Source organism: Mytilus californianus, unplaced genomic scaffold (assembly GCF_021869535.1).
Source record: "Mytilus californianus isolate M0D057914Y unplaced genomic scaffold, xbMytCali1.0.p SCAF_4, whole genome shotgun sequence".
Lineage (NCBI taxonomy): Eukaryota > Metazoa > Mollusca > Bivalvia > Mytilida > Mytilidae > Mytilus > Mytilus californianus.
In genome coordinates this window covers 125873090-125893558 of record NW_026262690.1, presented here as the reverse complement: position 1 = coordinate 125893558, position 20469 = coordinate 125873090, and the positions used below count along the sequence as shown (strand labels likewise).

The following is a 20469-nucleotide window of genomic DNA, read 5'->3' as shown; positions in this document are numbered from 1 at the left end:
GTATAACATAATACGTCCCGTCAAAAATTGACGGGCGTATAAAAATTGGCCACCATTACTTTTAAGAATTACACAAGTATATAAAAATAACTAAAATAAAATTCAAAATCAAAACTGATGAAAGTGTAAACAGCTAATTACAGCAGTAACATTGAGGAAAACTGTTTTCATGATTGACTTCAAACATGGCCATGAATACTTTTCAGATCTTGTACAAGAATGAAAAATAGTAATGAAGTTCAAATACAAACTGATGAAAGAGTTAACAGCTAATAACAAGCAGTAATATTGAGGTCAACTCTTACCATGACTAAAAACAATTGGCTACCATTACTTTTCAGATCTTTACACAGTATAACCAAATGGTCAAATCCAACAGAGAAAATTGTAAACAGCTATTATAGAATAATGTTACAGAAAAAATTATAAAACTAGTTGTGTATATTAAAAAACTGTTGTACTAATCTTGTTTAGAATTAAATTAGAAAAATGTACATGTATTAGCAGAACTCATAAATTAATAAATATTCTCTATTCAGATGCATGATGAGGAAATACTAACATCCACATTAATTGGGAAACCCCTAAAAATCATTTTAACAAAAAAATATAATTAGGGTGCACAATACCATCAAGAACTGTATAATCTTTGAAAGTTTTGAGGATTTTTTATGGTGGCAGATGGAAGATGTACAGAGAACAGGAAAAGGATCATCACTCATCACTATATCCCTCATACCATACACATTTGAATATGATATGCTCACATATATAATACCAAACATTATCCTTTACAGTGCTTCTGAAACCTAATTCAATAAAAAAAACTATATCTATTTCAAGAAAAGTTTTGAGCCTGACTAAAATATAATGTTATATTTGTACATTTAAGATTTAAAATTTTTGGCATTATTAGTATGTTGAACACAAAGGCATATGTAATAATGAACATTTTACACTACCACTTAAATGAGTTTGAAAAAATACCCTACTATGTTACATAGTAAAAAACTTTTTTAATACATGGATTGTCATTCTTGTGCTAAAAAATTATCAAAATGAATTTTATAAATTTCCTTAAAATGCAAGCTCTACAGACATGTAAACATAAATCATTAGATCTATAATGGTCTGATGACATACATGTAATAACAATGAGACAACTAATATAGTGGCACACTTGAAAACATGACTTTTTCAAAAGCATAATACATAGAGATAAAAATAATTTTTCTTTACTTCTGGTTTCAAATATGTTGTTATAATTTACATTCTTTCACAAAAGCTTTGCTAACATTTGCCACTCCCTATTGATAACATTTGCCACTCCCTATTGCTAACATTTGCCACTCCCTATAAATAAATGAACAAAAAATGTGTGTATTTAAGTTTGAAAAAATTTACCAGATTTACAAACGATGAAGTTGAATCTAAACAGGATGTTGCCAAAATATACCAACTTTTTCAAAACCTATAATATTGAACACAATAAAATTTGTAGTTGTGATTGTAGCCATAATGTCTTGATTCACCTTTTTTGGCACAAATGCTTGGATATATAACCAAAGAATAACATATTACATGATGACTTAAACAAGGAAATCATGTTAAATAGATAACCATAAATGCTTGATGAAGATCTTCTGAGGACTACTGTTGAGAAAGACTGTGGGTATATCACTGAAGATCAATATCATTACTTCTGACATGTCTCATGCATAAAATTCCTGAAAAAGATTTAAAAAAAACTATATTAACTTTGGCAAAAATTCTAAATACATTATAGGATAATGATATTTAAAAAAAAATGGGTACATATTTTTCCAAACTCATATCATTATCCAGAAAACATTCAATTCTTCTGGGGGACATACCAGTACATGTATTATGACAAAATAAATGTCTGCCATTTTGATGTATCTATTTGCGTAAGTGGGCATATTGTTTAAAAAATTCGTATGGGTTCCTCGCCTACTTTTGCTGTTAATCGTAGGCTCAACAAAAATGAGGAAAAAAATTAATAAAAATATTCCTCTTGATTGTAAGTAGCTTCTGTCCAAGTTTGGTAAAAATCCAGGATAGTTTATGAATCTAATAAATGTTTTAAAAACTTAAACTGCAGACTGTATGTAATGTTAACTGGAAGAAAAACTAAGTCCATTTATAAGTAAAATACGGAAAAAATGGAACAAAATTTCCTTCTAGATACTAGCTTTTAATCATAAACAAGCTTCTGTCCAAGTTTGGTACAAATCCAGGATAGTTTAAGAAAGTTGTTAAAATTTTAAAAACTTTAACCACAGAGTGAATGTAATGTTTCCTGGCAGAAAAACTAAGTCCATTTATAAGTAAAATACGGAAAAAATGGATTTTTTTTTTTACAAAATTTACTTCTGGATACTATCTTATGATCATAAACAAGCTTCTTTCCAAGTTTGGTAGAAATCCAGGATAGTTTAAGAAAGTTATTAAAATTTCAAAAACTTTAACCACAGAGTGAATGTAATGTTTCCTGGCAGAAAAACTAAGTCCATTTATAAGTAAAATACAGAAAAAATGGATTTTTTTTTTTTACAAAATTTACTTTTGAATATTATCTTATGATCATAAACAAGCTTCTGTCCAAGTTTGGTAGAAATCCAGGATAGTTTAAGAAAGTTATTAAAATTTCAAAAACTTTAACCTCAGAGTGAATATTTGTGGACGCCGCCGCCGATGACAACAACAACGACGACGGAATGTAGGATCGCTATGTCTCGCTTTTTCGACAAAAGTCGAAGGCTTGACAAAAAGAGACACATAAGTAAGGAAAACAAGAGTGCACACACTGAAATGTCTTGCCTCCTTTACTGACAATTGGTTTTATGTTGATAGTCCTAAACATAAAGTTTTACATAAACTTAACATGATCCAAGAAAGTGAGGTCAAGGTCAGATAAAACAAGCAAGAAATACATGTACACCTTACAATCATGCCATACACCAAATATAGTTGACCTATTGCTAGTAGAATACAAGAACCATTCCAAACAATGAAATGTTTTATATTGACCAATGAACCATGAAAATGAGGTCAAGGTCAGATGAACCCTGCCAGACAGAGTCCATGGCTTCCAAAACGGTCATATATTCCGGACATTGTCCAGCTGGGAAAAGCATGAAATGGACATCTACTTTTAGTTTTTAAGGCTTTCTTAAGAGACGGTCATTTTAACATAATTCCAAAAAAAATTGAAAGTTTATGCGATCTTTTTGACCTGACCTTTTGCCTTAAACAGCCACACATTTCCAGTCATAATAATGACATGATGAATAAGTACTATCAAAACAAACCCTACTTTAATACCTTCTCATTTTAATCAAGGATAATTAGTTGTCAGACAGCTGAAATTTACCTGTTCAGGTGACAGGTAAACTATTTTGTACCGGACATTAATCGGTCTATTCAAAGAAATTTCTTACATTTCAGCGGTTTGCATCTAATTAATTTATTCAAAACGATTGAAATTATCAGAAATATTTTTATAAATATGATTTGATGAAAAATTGCTTTGTAAACGTACACAGATTTTACTTATTCGTCTCTGTTCCATGTTTTACCATTGTCAAGTCAACATCCGGTATTAGGAAAATGTGCTTTTTAAAAACAAAAGTAAAGTTTTTGACAACGTTATTTTGCACAAATAAAGAGTCTTAGGCAGATATTAATACGCTGTTGTTGCACACTTCGAATAATGCACTGTCAATTTAACAGTTTACATCAGAACATCGAATTTATATCAAAGTAAAGTTTAATATCGTTTTAATGTCAATCATTGGTTACTTGATGGCCAACTGATTACCATAATTACCTTTTGTTACTAAGTCTTAAGGGATTAAAATCGGGATAAGACATAAAATGTCCGGCTGGCTCAAATATTTTTTGGAAGCCCTGAGACAGACATGTTCATCTTACAATCATTCTGTACACCGAATATAGTTGAGCTATTGCATATAGTATGTAAGAAATAAACTTAACCAGGAAAACTTAACACTGACCAATGAACCATTGAAATGAGGTCAAGGTCAGATGATACCTGCCAGACAGACATATACACCTTACAATCATTCCATACACGAAATATAGTTGACCTATTGCTTATAGTTAAAGAAAAATAGACCAAAACACAAAAAATTTTCATTGTGCAATGAAATGTAAAAATGAGGTCAAGTTTAAATAGAATGCTTCGCTGAGCGCAGCCTGATACGGCCGCAGAGGTCGAACCCTAAACAGTTGGTACAAATTTGGACACAATATTCCAGCTTGATACTGTCGGACTTTGGATTGTGATCAAATTTTTGACATAATATATAGAATTCTGACACAAAATAAATGTGGTCAAAGATCTTACAAATCTATTGCGCAATACTGTGCAATTGAAGATTTCTTCTTGAAACTTTTCAAAAATTCAAAATTTGAAAAAAAAATATGAATCCTCTAAAAAAATTGGGAAAAAAAATCCCCCCCCCCCCTCCAACTTTTTGATACCCCCTTGGAGCAATAACCTCAAAACTTGATCCCAGCCTTTCCTTTGTAGTATGGAACCTTGTAGTACAATTTCAGAGAGATCCATACACTTAAACACAAGTTATTGTCTGGAAACTAGAAAAATGCTTGTTTTTGGCCCTTTTTTGGTCCCTTATTCCTACATATTTGGGCTATTAATTCCAAACTCAATCCTAGCCTTCCCTTTGTGATATGGAACCTTGTGGTACAATGTCAGAGAGATCCATACACTTACACACAAGTTATTGTCTGGAAACTAGAAAAATGCTTGTTTTTGGCCCCTTTTTGGCCCTTAATTCCTAAACTGTTGGCCCCATAACCCCTAAAATAAATCTCAACCTTCTACTTGTGATATTAAACATTGTCGTACAATTTCAGAGCAATTGAAATACTTATACACAAGTTATTATCCGGAAACTAAAAAATGCTTGTTTATGGCCCCTTTTGGGCCCCTAATTCCTAAACGGTTGGGACCATCATCCCCAAAATCAATCCCAACCTTCCTTTTGTGGTATTGAACCTTCTTAAAAATTTTCATAGAGATCTATTCACTTAAACTAAAGTTATTGTCCAGAAACCAATGCGTCATCAGACGACGACATCATACCATTATACGATCCCAAAAAATTTTTTGCAGTTGTATAAAATAACCTGCCAGACTGACATGTACATCATAAAATATTTCCATACACCAAATATAGTTGACCTATTGCATACAATATTAGAAAAACAGACCAAAACACATAAATGTAACTATAACCACTGAACTATGAAAATGAGGTCAAGGTCAGATGACACCTGCCAGTTGGACATCTACCTCTTACAACCATTCCATACACCAAATATAGTAAACTTATTGCTTATAGTATCCAAGATATGAACTTGACCATGAAAACTTAACCTTGTTCACTGATCCAAGAAATGAGGTCGAGGTCAAGTGAATACTGTCTGACAGGCATGGGGACCTTGCAAGGTATGCACATACGAAATATTGTTATCATATTACTCATAATAAGAGAGAAATTAACATTACAGAAAAAACCTTAACTTTTCTTTTAAGTAGTCACTGAACCATGAAAATGAGGTCAAGGACAATGGACATATGACAGACAGAAACTTCATAACATAAGGCATCTATATACAAAGTATGAAGGATCCAGGTCTTCTACTTTCTGAAATATTACGCTTTAAGGTAGTTAGCTAATGCCACTGCCGAATCACTTTCACTATGTCAAGCTTTCTGCGACAGAAGTCGCAGGCTCGAAAAAAACCTGAAGTGAATGTAAATCTCATTTTCATTTGAACTCATTTTAGATGTTTCATGTAACTATTTCTTTATCAAAAGACCGCTAGCATTGTCTTTTAGATGTTTCCATGACCAAGGCCTCACAATGACTTTCAAATGAAGTGCTGCAATAAAGATACTGTTTCATTGCTAAGTGCAATTAGGAATTTTGTGTCATAAATTAATAATTTTTAGATTAAACTTACTTGATAATATTTGGTATTTCCAGAGCTTTGAATATATGTTTATGTCCAAGACCTTCAGATGCATTAAATGATATAAACTCTATAGAGGCACTGCCTGTTGTTCTGGTCTTCTCAGCAGCTTCATATAACTATAACAAAAACAACTTCAGAATGAATGGCAGTTTCTAAACATTAACACACATAACATTGAAATGTATAAACTCTGAAGAAGTATTGGATATTGTCTTGGTCTTTTAAGCAACATCACAGAAATAGAAGTCGAAATATTAATAAAATATCCAGACTATAGTCAAAATGGCTGTCCAATATTATAAACCAACTTATTTTTCCCAGATTCTTTTTTTTGCCCTTTTAATGGATTTCTAGGAATGTTTTTTCGCTTTTTTCTAACATTGTTGTTGTATGCATTTAAGAGAAGATTCAAGTTTGACATATTAACAACAATCTGTATTCTCTATATCTTTCAAATCATGAAAGCCTAGAAAAATAAATAGCATGCGAAATAAGTTTTCCCCTTCATTTCTTTCTTTTATATTAAAAAATTCTCTCAGCCCTTCTTTATTTCAAGTCTACAATTACAAATGCACTGATTATAATCATGGAAGATATTACTTGCACAATGATTGAAAATGAACAATTTTTCTTCATCTATTACGTAGGTTCCAACATCCTCAGGAAAGTTGATCAAATATTAAATCGGAAATTCTTTTTAGGTTTAATAATAATAGTCATTTAGCTCCTTAATGTTTCTTTGTATCTATACATCCCTGGCTTTTCAGTTTTTAAGTTTTTCATCAGTGTTCCTGATGAAGGTATATCCTGTAAAGTGCTTTGTACGCACAACATATATAAAGAGTTATTTTCCTTATATATCAATGACCGATCAACTAACCTTTCTTCCAAGCTCATAAGGAACAATTTCATCATCTTCAGCATGGATCATCATCAAAGGGGATGTTACTTGAGCAATGCTACAAAAAAAGTACAATAAATGGGATTTCAAATAAATTCTGTTTGTGTGCCGTGTTTCTTATGTAAATTTGTCACAACACTATCAAATGCTTAAGAAAACACGTCCATAGGACACCGTGTTCGCTCACACTATCACATTTCCATGTTCAGTCAGTTACGAAATTTGGGTGGATTTGATTGTTAATTTGCCTCATATCTTACAAAGTTTACATTATAATGAACATGTGTAATAAATTTCAATATACAATATCAGGTCAATGTCAGAAAAATATAATCTTTTTAGTATGAGGCTGAGAAACTGGGGAAGGGCGAGGTTGTACCGAGCCCTTCCCCAGTTTTGTGCCAAATACAATAAAGTTTATATTTTTCTGACATTGACCTAATATTGTTTTTATACTGCAATTAAATTAATACATTGATAGCTATTTAAGTTGTAACACAAATTTCAAACTTATTTTCATCCCTTAATGAATGAAATTGACATTGCACAAAATATAGCTGTGTTACTATATTTAGGAAATAAACACAACTACTTGCAGTATAAAGCAAGTTAACAATCCAATGAATGTTAATATTGTGTTAAGTGGCTTATGTTTTACAATATCTATGCATTAAGAGGTATCCTGATTTATAAGAGATACTCTTTAATTCATCATTTTTTTCTAAGCATTCAGTAATTCAAAACTAAAATAGTCTGTGTTATTGAGAAATTTAAAATATATTAATGCAAAAAATGGACACAAACCGGAATTTTAAGAGTTATCTTTCTCCAGCTATGTCTACCTCCTTAAATACTGATGCTGTGGATTTATTTGATTTTCGTAGGTACCAATTTTTTCATGGATTGGAGAAAAAATGTATTTTCAAGGATATTTGATTTAATGGTTTTTCCAGAGTCTGCACACAAACATATAAAAAGCTGTACTTCAATGAACATTTAAAGTCATGGTTTACCTGTATCCACAAAAACTGATATCTCAAGAATAATTATGAATCCACAGTAAATCAAGATGATGATTTTCTTATTTGAATTGTTTCACATTTTGTCATATCAGTTCCTTTTATAGTATACTATGCAGTATGGGTTTTGCTCATTGTTGAAGGCTGTACAGTAATCAATAGTTGCTTACATATCATCATTAGGGTTCTTTTGGGTGGATAGTTGTCTCATTGGCAATCATACCACATCTCCTAATTTTTATATAGTTAAAACATTTTTTAAGCTTGCTGTGATAATATTCAATCAAAACTTCATGGCATCATTGATAATTTCAGGTCAATCTTCAAATCAATGAGTTGCAACTTTAAGGACATCACAAAGTTGTGATTTCAGATATTCAGACTGACTAAGCAAAATGATATATATGTATAGAAATATGACAAATTTATAATAATAAAGGTCAGTCTTCCAGCTAGGTCGTTTTCACAGGGCAGTCCGCCCGCCCTTTCCCGAGTGCCACACTGTGCCCTTTTTACAGTTTCCAGGGCGCCCTGCCTTTTTGAAGATCGATTGCATATTTTTTTGTTCGCTGTGAACCACCAATTACGAAATTTTACCTGGCGACAAGTTTTTGACTTTGTTTACAACCCCAAACTAATCAACGGTTACAACAGGTGTCATAATTTGTTGTTACAGCTAATCCGTTTATCGGATGGGTCATAAATGATCATCAACATTAATTCATTCAAAGAGAATCGGTCAGTGGGCATTTGTCTTTGAAGAAATGTACATACGACAACTTCGGCACAATTTGCAATGTTTACCGTAGTTTCATGGAGAAAACGTAATTGACAGGAAAGACGAAAACCATAATCAACTTGTTAAAAACATCGTTTTACTTGTTTTCCGTAAAAAAAAATAGCAATTCAGATGTATTTGTCTTTGACTGCCCTCATTTTTTATACGAAAATAACAAAATCGACAGCCATTGTTGATCGTATTTACCATTTTCTACGTACTGTTTATAATCCTCCAAAGAAGGAGCACACCCGAATAAAGAAAGATAACTCAACCTAATTTTTTCCTAGCATTGAGTTACTTACTAAAGATATTCTAAAATATGTCTACATACTTCTGGCCTTAGAATTTATATGTTAAGGTCTTTTGAGTTATGGGAAAAGTTAAAGAGGGTCTTAGTAGCAGGATTGATAGGGTGCCTTGGTCATCTTTTCTGTATTCTTTATTTTAAGGTATATTGTATGAATATTGTTGAATATTGTCCTGATTGATTTTTATATTGCACAAGCTTGGGATTTTAATATTTATTTTGCAAGGAATAATATTCACTAATATTCATGCAATTACCATGTTTACCCTTTTATTGTATTGGAAAGCTTGGAAATTGTTAAAAACTATATTTGTGACATCTGATGATGTCATCAAACATGATGATTTATTTGTACTAGTGCAATATGAAATAATATTGCCCACCAACACTTGGTTACATCCTGCATGAAATAAACTGTTCCTATACAATAAAGGGTATTATATATGTATAATCTTGAACAATATATAGATGTACTTACTTCTCGTCACTACTGAAGTAGATACCATTCTCAGCTATTGTGTCTATAAATATTTCTTTAAACATTGGCATAAATCTGAACAACTGAAATAAACAGCAAACAATTCTATATCTAATATATAACTGCACTTGTAGAATAATTGTTGACCTTTCAGCTTTTGAATGGGTCACTGAAGTTCACTAACTATAGTATAGTGATTAATATAATTATGATTTAAGCCATCTCAAAGATTGTACTAGATATAATGATAACAGTTGCATACTCAATGACAAAAATATACGGTACAAATAAAATAGTTCCATATAAAATAGTCAAAACATTAAATACTATGATTAACATAATACATATGCATTATGAACATAAAACAATACATGATATTTAACCAGGCTAAATATAATCCCTTAACAGATATCCTGCCAAATGCTGGATTAAACTCTTTTTTATAGGTGTGAAGATCAAACATCTTTATACATAAAGGATATTGCAGTGAATTGCAGGTTATTGAGCAGTCTTGATAGTTCAAAATCTGTATTGATGAATTCTTTATGGCAAATCTTTAGAAGTTCAAGTTCTATTTTCAGTTTAGTTTCCCTAGCAAATTGTATACTCACAGCAGTGAATGGATGTCTTATAGCAGCATCTCTGATGTTGTTAAATGGAGATTCTAATACTACTCCATCAGGATCCTCATCTAAAAAATAAATAATATATTGTTATTGAAATAATGAATAACAAGAATGTGTCCATAGTACATGGATGCCCCACTCGCACTATCATTTTCTATGTTCAGTGGACCGTGAAATTGGGGTCAAAACTCTAATTTGGCATTAAAATTAGAAAGATCATATCATAGCAAACATGAGTACTAAGTTGCAAGTTGATTGGACTTCAACTTCATCAAAAACTACCTTGACCAAAAACCTTAACCTAAAGTGGGACAGACAGCGAACCGACGGACAAACGAATAGACGCACTGCCCAAAAAAATTATGCCCCTAGGTGGGGCATAAAAAGAAAATACATACAGTCAGCTGCTATAAAGGTCACCTCTAATCCTGTCTTGTCAAGTCTCCTTCCTTTTGTCCTGTTTTTTTTAGCCTCAATTCAAAGGTAACTAGTTCTCTTATGTGGTCATTTTAACAGCTTTTAAGGGTGAACTTTTAATATATGCAGGTTTGACTGTAATATGTCCATTTGTAAAGGTCAATTTCGGTTCTTTTTTTTTTATTTCTATATAATCCTAGTACAAATTTATAATACATTCACAATCACAATATCGGATTTAGGCATATACATTTTACATAGAAATGTTCATTGGGGCCTAGCTGTCATAAGAACTCCACGATTAATTTTCTTCTTTCAAAATTTGCTTACAATATCAATGTGCATCAACTTTTATCAGACAGAAATAAATGACTAATTGTGAATACTGACCTGTGCATAGTATGCATGGACCCTAGTTGCAGCAGTAGCAATAACATATGTAATTGAGGATGAGTTATTTCCCTTGGTAGTCCTGTTGTAGCTGTTGCTGATTAATTTAACAACCCAAATTGATTCAAGCTGGTCTGAGAAAAGGTCCTAACTAGATAGTTGTGATGAATTATGCAAGGCTTATAGGAAATTACCATTTTTTCAGAAAAAAACCTTATCTTGACTTAAGTCTAGTGGCATCAAGTTGAAATTGGTGATTTATGAAGTAATTAAGACAAAAAGGGTAAACTTTTTATACAGTACAACCATTTTACCATAAAATTTATATTTTTCTCATAAAAACCAAATAAGAATATAGATTTTACATGTTTTCTGAACAACAGTACTTCTGATAATAATGAAAAGCCATGAATAAATACATAAATACTGTATACACTTACTTTTAAGACATAGTAACCTGGCAAGTTTTGTTGTAATCCTACAAAATCAAACATAATTTTTTTTACATTGATGATCACAAGAATTAGTGTTGAGTACTTGCATGTCAGTCTGCAATGACATATATTATAAAAATCCAATTATGTCATTTACAACTCATGATTATTTACTTTTCAAAGTCGAAACAGTTAATCCTGTCTTGTCAGGTTAACCTCTTCTTGTCCTGATTTTTTAACTTCAATTCAAACGTCACTCTCAGGCTAAACTAAATTAACCTTATTATAACCTTACACATATCTTAGACTTAATCCTAACACTTAAACCTGAAACTAAAACAACCCCTTACCTAATAATAAATGTATACTGAATCATAACCCTCAAGACCCCTAAAGGAAAAGAAGGCCAAGATAATGGATCGAATTGCATGAGACAATAATGATAAAACTTACGCAGTGCCAAGAGAATGCCCCCAGAGTATGACTGTTGAATCTTTACTTCTTTCCTTTATCCATTTATACATGAAGTATCCATCCTCCACAACACCGTCCTCTGTGGGATGTCCTTTGGAATCACCATACCCTGTAAATAAAAAATCTTCTAGTTACTCTTTTTCATTAGGCAATAAATAACTAATTGTAAATTTTCTTTATCAAATCAGCTTATAATCAGTTAATATTTCAATTTACATAAACTTGAGGCAGAATTCTTTCAACATTAAAAACTTACATTAAGGTTTATTGTTTATTTTCTTCAAAATAAACGAAAACAACATGATAAAAGTGTCATGTGCCTGAAGTGCTTTTCTTGAATTACCTTCATCAGGAACGCTCAAAGCTAAATATTAATTGAAAGCCAAGGATGAATAAAAACTGAAACAGTTGAAGAGCTATATTACCAAAAACAATTAGTAAAAATAACAAACTTTTAACAGACATATATATTGCAGCTATTCTTCGGACAAGTTGGAAGACTGATTTGAAGACAACACAAAAAGAATGCATGCAAGTTGTGCTAAGTATCCTAAGTATCAGGGAAAAAAACAGGAAGTAGGATTTTAGAGAGATCCAAAAAGGGTACCCATATTTTCATTTTTCACTCATAGCTATTGAGCTGCTGACCTAATATGAAGTATTTCTCTTTAGAAGTATTGGGAGATAAGTGTGATTAAAACTTTTTAATATCATTCAACACATTGAAAAAGTCAAAGTATTGGCAAATAGAAAGTAGGTGTTGGACATATCTGAATAAAATCCTGAAACATTGCAACTTATCACTGTCTAGTTATTCTACCCAATGTGGAATTATAGATGAAGCCAGAATGTTTTCTCAGATTTTCAATATGCCCAAATTAAGGTTTATCTATGAAAAACAAAACTCAAATAGAATTTTTAATTAAAATTGAGAGGCATTTACTGCAAAGAAACTTGCTAAAAACATGTTTGTTTTAAATTGTATATATTGTTCTTAACACATGTTTAGCCAAAGAATAATATTATAGTGACCCCTTAATTAACAAAGGCTTAGAAAAAAGGAAGTTAGTTTTTTTTTTATATTATAAACCTATGATTTACCTCTATAGTCAAAAGCTACTACATGGAAATCTAATGAGGCCAGTAACTTCAAAAGCTGCACTCTGTGCCATCCTCCCCTGTAAATAAAAACAATGTACAATGTATTTTATTTCAGATGAGATCATTTCTCTTAAAATTTACACTAGACATAAAACATTTATTGCCAAGTGACAAATAAAGCTCACATTTGACCAGTGGTCCATGCAAATAAGCTAAATAGGGGAAATAATTATAGTTTTCACAGTATTTTCAAATACATGTAGCACTGTTTTCTTAAAATTTACCTATTTGACCTAAAATTGCTGCTTTATATATAGTTTTCTGTTTAAATAGATATAAGCTAAGGTTTTATCTAGAAACTTATTTTACACACAATGTGCATCTATGAAAAATACACCTTGTGGAAAAATATCTTTTTGGGTAAAGCCTTTGCACAACTGGCACATATCTAAATATTAATGAAAAGATCTAAAAAATGAGACCATTTTGATAGTTTAGCACAAAATGCATGGAGTTTGAAACACTTATGAAAGTATACAATACAAAATATAAATACAATGTACATGTACTGATGATTGACATATATCTATTATATTTTTATTTTCAAATTCAGGGGCTAAAACATGGCCATATTACATTCTTCTTTGTCAGAAGTTGGAGACTTATTTTGTGTGGCCTTACCTTGTACCAGTTGTTCCATGAAGATAGAGTATAACCTTCTTCCCATTGCCTAACAGTTTATCAAAATCACCTCCTTCTTCTACTGATGAGTTGGGCAAAATCTGCCTGTAGAAATAAATAAACTGTTACCACAGAGATATGTCTCGCCTTTTTGTAATTTTGATAATGCAAATGTTGAAATTAAAACAACAATACTTTAACATGTAAGGTATGCAAATATTTCAAGTCGATGAACCATGACTGAAGGTACATGGCTAAACAATCTCCATGGAATGAGATGTGCCAATGCTAATACAACTGCATACCAAATACCATTATTATAAGTCGTTCCCTTTAAACAAACCTAAACAAAAACATTAACATTAACTTGTAAACTATGTAAAAGTTTCAAAGTCAATGAACCATGATCAGGGATGGGGCTATATAATCTCGATGGAAACAATACTTGCAAATGCCAATAAATTTGCATACCAAATATCACTGACTTAACATTAGCAGTTCATCTTAAACTGATCTAATCACAAACTTATACATGTAAACTAAGCAAAAGTTTCAAAGTAAATAGATCATGACTGAGGGGGCAGGGCCAAATATTCTCCATGGAAATAGGATGTGCTAATGCTTATACAACTGAACACCAATTAACATTGGCCTACCACTGATGGTTCCCCTTGAACTGACCTAATCACAAACTAATACATGTTAACTTAGCAAAATTTTCAAAGTCTATAAACCATGACTAAGGGGGCGGAACCAAAAAATCTCCTTGGAAATGAGATATGCCAATGCTTATACAACTGCATACCAAATATCATTGACCTACCACTTGTGGTTCCCCATAAATTGACCTAATCACAAACTAATACATGTAAACTATGAAAAGTTTCAAAGTCAATAGACCTTGACTGAGTGGGCGGGGCCAAATAATCTCCATGGTAATGAGATGTGCCAATGCTAATACAACTGCATACCAAATATCATTGACCTACCATTAGTGGTTCACCAAAGCTAGACCTAATCACAAACTTATACATTGTTGACTACGATGTCGCCGCAGACAACAGCATATCTATGTCTCGCTTTTTTACTCCGTCAAGGCGAGACAAAAACACAACAAAATGATTTGACATGTATGTAGACCTACTATGAGGGTAGTAATGCCCTTTACCGTCAGTCGTCAAACGGTAATTTTTGGCTACCGTTGGCGTCAAATTGGTTAAAATTTTACCTTGATTCGTCAAAATATCATTATCATGATTCGTCAGGTTTTAAATAATTATCGATACCGTCATTTTTGGAAAAAATTTAACGTGATTCGTCAAAATCAGTCGATTCTTTTTTATCATCTAAAAGAAAGTGTATATTTAATCGTCATGCACCAAAAATTACCATTAACGTCAGTTGGCAAGAATTTTTACAGTTATTCGTCATGCAGGTTCCCCCATTACAACCCTTTACTATGATGTACAAAATATATAAAATTTCCTGCAAATGGTAAAAATTTACATTGTTTATACCAATAAACAAGAGTGCACATGCTGAAATGTCTCGCCTTCTTTACTAATCATTGATATTATGTTGATAGTCCTAAATATAAAGCTTTATTACAACTGTCACATAAACTTAACATTAACCAATGAACCATGAAAATGAGGTCAAGGTCAGATGAACCATGCTAGGCAGGCATGTACAGCTAACAATTCTTCCATACAACAAATATAGTTGACCTATTGCTTATAGTTTAAGAAAAACAGACCAAAACACAAAAACTTAACACTGAGCAATGAACCTTGAAAATGAGGTCAAGGTCAAATAAAACCTGCGTGACTGACATATAGATCATAAAATATTTCCATACACCAAATATAGTTGAACTATTGCATATAGTATTAGAAAAAAAGACCAAAACTCAAAAACTTAACTATGACCACTGAACCATGAAAATGAGGTCAAGGTCAGATGACACCTGCCAGCTAGACATGTACACCTTACAATCATTCCATACACCAAATATAGTAGACCTATTGCATACAGTATAAGAAAAACAGACCAAAACACAAAATCTTAACTTTAACCACTGAACCATGAAAATGAGGTCAAGGTCAGATGACACCTGCCAGTTGGACATGTACACCTTACAATCCTTCCATACACCGAATATACTAGACCTATTGCTTACAGTATCTGAGATATGGACTTGACCACCAAAACTTAACCTTGTTCACTGATCCATGAAATGAGGTCGAGGTCAAGTGAAAACTGTCTGACGGGCATGAGGACCTTGCAAGGTACGCACATACCAAATATAGTTATCCTATCACTTAAAATAAGAGAGAATTTAACATTACAAAAAATCTTAACTTTTTTTTCAAGTAGTCACTGAACCATGAAAATAAGGTCAAGAACAATGGACATATGATTGAAGGAAACTTCGTAACATGAGGCATCTATATACAAAGTATGAAGCATCCAGGTCTTCCACCTTCTAAAATATAAAGCTTTTAAGAAGTTAGCTAAGGCCGTCGCCGCCGGATCACTATCCCTATGTCGAGCTTTCTGCGACAAAAGTCGCAGGCTCGACAAAAATATGTTACAAGATTCCCATTTAAAGGTGAGCGCAAATTCTGTTTGCATTCCATTCTTATCAATTTTCAGACTTGTACATTCACTTATGCAAGTAAACATACAAAACATTAAGTGTACATGTTGTTGTACATGTAATATTGTCAGAACATCATGCAATGTCTATTTCAATTGTGTTCAGAACTAAGTACCTACCAAACACCTATTCTACTATCCTCATTTACATCTAAATAAAAGTTTCTAGCTCCCCTCAGTCCAAACTCCCATGGCTTAGTCAAGTCAATAAATGGTGGCCATCTTACTGAAAAAGAATGAAATACATGTATATTGGTATTTATAAAAACAGTGATATTCAAGGGTTTAAAATAGTTTAACTAATAAGCTTAGTGGTTAAATTTAAGATTACAATCCCATATTACTGGTAGCTTATTTCATAAAAATCATTCAGTTTTTTTAATGGTTGTTTGTTACATGTACATTTTGTACATGTATGTACAATGAGTGTGTTGGTTTTTTTGTCTTTCTGAAACATTGTTCTTTCTTAATCTTTAATTCAAAGCTATTTGCAGTTTTATATATACAGTATGTATATTTTTTGTAAACTGTCACCATGATAATGCCAATATACACTTACATTGTGTTGAAATTAATGATTGTCATCAATCAGCAGACTTCTGAAAACCTCTATTTCTACTTCAGTTAAAAATATATCACTTGAAGTCTTTCATTTTGTGAATTGTTTTGTTATTCAATATTGTTGTGTGTCCTTTTTTCCTTTTCTTGGTCATGACATCGTCTGTCTTTCTTGTACTTTAGATTTTTAAAGTTAGCTTTGTATTTTCTGTCTCTTTTTCAGAGCTCATTAACATTGTACCAATATTAAGGTGCATTTTTCACTTTATCTCCAGCCTTCATTCTGACTTTTTCTTCCCCTTTTCACTTTTAGGGATAACTTACCCATATTAAGGAACACCATCTTGGAGTGTATCCATGGATTTGTTTTCACAAACACAGGGATGATAACATATAGAAAGAATAAAAGTCCACAGATCTGCTTCAGGAATCTTTTTAAAATATGTCTGTAGAAGCTGCGAAAAGAATTAAATAACAAATAAATGTAATATAGTATTTTTTTTATACATTTTGTTTTTTTAATGAACTTCTGTCCATCAAGATCAAATATATAAGTGTGTCTTTCCTACAATTTAAATTTTATACTATGACAAGAGAAATTAAAGGTGTTTCTGTCAATCCTCAGAAAAAAATTAAACAAAGTAAATTGTAGACAATTTTTAGTGAAGTCTTTTTCATAGAGTAAACAGATTTTATTTCAATTAACAGAACTTTTGACCAGAATCAATTAATTGTACATGTTATAAGGGTTTCAATGTTTTTAATATTTTTTTAGGTATCGTGTCCGTTTGCCCTGATTACATGTTCGTCCTGAGTTCGTTCACCCATAGAGTCCGTTCTCCCTGGGTTCGTTCTCCCTACTTTTATTAAAAAATATTAATATTAAGGGTATTAAAGTTTAATAAACTTATTCAGATATTTTTATGTTATAAATTCTTGAAATTCATGAAAACACATGGAAATATTTAAAACTGATGGTGCGTTTTGGAGCATTAATTGTTCATAATAATAATTCTCACTGATTGTTGTAATGATTGTCTTTGATGGATCAATTATAAAAACAACATTTTGTTTTGATATTGAACTTAAGTGAGCTTGGAATGAGTAAAAACAATGATGTACAAATTGAAAAACACGAAAAGGATTTATAAATTCATTTATTATTATACTGCATACATGTAAATTGACTGACTGATTGATTAAAATCGTTTACAAATATCAATAAAGATAAATACATCATGTACATTGTATTCCAGTATTCTACTATGCAAATCAAAGGAAAATAAATATGTTGTTGCAGCAATACAAATATTCGGCGAATTTTTTAACAAACTTTAACATACTCTGTTCAAATAATAAACATTATGCAACTAGATAATAATAAAAAAAAAATAAAAATCACTGTGAATGGACCCTGGGTGAACAGGTAGTAGGTCAAATGTGAATCAGGATGGATGGACCCGGATTCATTAATTTATAAGTATTAAATGTTTAAAAGTATGATCAAGAATTTTCATACAAACGAGCATCCAAAATGTACTAAATATAAATGTTGCATTCTTTAAAACAGGAAAGAGAAAAAAGTTTAAAACTGTGAAAATGTACATTTACTATATATCATACCAAATAAGAATTTAGACGTAATGTACATGTACTGTTGACTTACATGTATGATTTAACCAGAATATTTATAAATTATTTGTATTTATTTTATGTCAGAAATGTCTTACACTGGATGCAATAATTAATTCAAACAAATTTTTATGACAGCCTTAATGATTGATTGTTGGTTGCTTAACGTCCAGTGGCAAATATTTCATGCATGTTCTGGACGAGAACAAGTTAACAATAAATACAATAGGTAGGTCTTGTAATAGTGGCCATCCGGGATGATGGTCGGGGAAATTTGGACTGCCACTGGAAAATGAGGGTATATTGGATGGTATCAGGTCCGTTCGCGCCCAATACACGTTCGCACCCTACACGTTCGCATCCCACACGTTCGCCCCCTAGGTCCGTTCGCACCCTACACGTTCACACCCTTTTTTTTTTTATTAAAAAACCTGATAAATTTTTAGATATTTTGTAGATTTTTATATCAAAATATTTTTATTTTCATAAATAAAAATTCGGGAATTTTTAAATGAACTATTCTTTTAAATTGATTTGATGATTAATTATTAAATGTTAATTATGTATGATTACTGTTAATTGGTATTTATACACAGCCTAATTTGGTGTTATTGTTGAGTGTTTAAAAATCATGATTGTTGTCATGGTTGTTTTAACTATGTAAATACTGCATGTATTTAGCTTGGTATGAGTAAAACTTTGAAGATATTAAATAAAAAACATGAAAGATAATTGTTTTTAACAGCTTGGCTCCTTTGATCCCATGTGTGTCAGAATCCCACTTCATTCATAAACAATGAAAAAAAATATTTATAGCAATACACTATCCAAAACATGATTACGAATTATTCAGCACATATAAAAAACGTTTTCATAATCCCAATTCCTTTTGAAACAATAAAAAAGAAATATTTAAAGCAATACACTAACCAAAACATGATTAAGATTTTATCAACACATGCAAAAAACGTTGTCAGAATCTCACTTTATTTAGAAACAATGAAAACAAATATTTATAACAATACGCTAGCCAAAACATGATTAAAAATTATTCAACACAAAAATAAAATACTGGTCGTCAGAATCTCACTTTATTTAAAAACAATGAAAAAAAATGTTTATAGCAATATATTTACCATGACACAAAAAAAACCTTGTCAGAATCTCACTTTATTTAGAAACAATGAAAAAATATATATTTATAGCAATACACTTACCAAAACTCGTTTACAAATTATTAAACACAAAACCAATAAAAATTGGGCGCGAACGTGTAGGGTGCGAACGGACTCTGGGTGCAAACGTGTAGGGTGCAAAAGTGAAAGGGGGGCGAACGTGCATGGGGGCGAACGTGATTGGGCGCGAACGGACCCGGATTCATATTGGATAGGGACAGAAATTTTGCCTTGCAACAGGCCACCTACGGACCCCTCAAAGAGTTGTTGCAAGGTTCTTAACCTCAGGGACTTACTTTCTATACTATTAGTATAGAAAGTCCCTGTTAACCTGTTAACGTGCAAAGAGAGCCTTATTGAGAAACCTAATAATTTATTAGTTTTTTTTATAATTCCCTGAGTTTTAACCTGTGTGTATCGTCAGATTTAATCGTAATCATGTTAATCTTTATTTGTAACAGTATTTAAATTACATAACAATGTGTGTACCGACATATTTACATTTCGCCAAGGGCTATTGTTGACCGATCGATATCATGGATATGCTGGTCATGTCGCTTCAATTTTTTACAGACTTCATTGTTTTTCAATTTCACTCGCTAATCTTACCCTTTATTTTCCGTTTCCTTTTTAGTTATCTTCGGAGAACCATTCTTTTGTTCCTTGGCTTTATTTTCTTTCGCCTCTGAATTAACAGTTTTCCTCTGTCTAACGTTTGACATGACTCTCCAACTCCGGTCTGTAATGTTATGATGGACTTTGCCCTTAGTGCTCCCGTCAGATGTCAAA

The 20469-nt window shown here is 31.8% G+C and overlaps 1 protein-coding gene across 1 annotated transcript; it reads right to left on the bottom strand.

Moving 5' to 3' along the window:
• Nucleotides 1–449: 449 nt before the first annotated feature.
• Nucleotides 450–20456, bottom strand: LOC127739363 (lysophosphatidylserine lipase ABHD12-like). Its single transcript, XM_052251059.1, has 12 exons — nt 20290–20456; nt 17198–17328; nt 16436–16541; nt 13658–13762; nt 12977–13053; nt 11855–11984; nt 11408–11445; nt 10146–10225; nt 9535–9617; nt 6929–7007; nt 6037–6164; nt 450–1727 (listed from the first exon to the last, which is right to left on the bottom strand). Exons 1-12 carry the CDS (start codon nt 20400–20402, stop codon nt 1697–1699), a joined length of 1101 nt encoding a protein of 366 aa, XP_052107019.1. The 5' UTR covers nt 20403–20456; the 3' UTR covers nt 450–1696.
• Between the last annotated feature and the right edge of the window lie 13 nt (nt 20457–20469).

Coding starts and splice junctions, on each gene's coding strand:
- LOC127739363 (XM_052251059.1), bottom strand. CDS start 20,402: ATGTCAAACGTTAGACAGAGGAAAACTGTTAATTCAGAGGCGAAAGAA. Junction 6,165..6,928: donor CTTATGAGCTTGGAAGAAAG/GTTAGTTGATCG, acceptor TTTTTGTTATAG/TTATATGAAGCTGCTGAGAA. Junction 1,728..6,036: donor GAAATACCAAATATTATCAA/GTAAGTTTAATC, acceptor AATCTTTTTCAG/GAATTTTATGCATGAGACAT.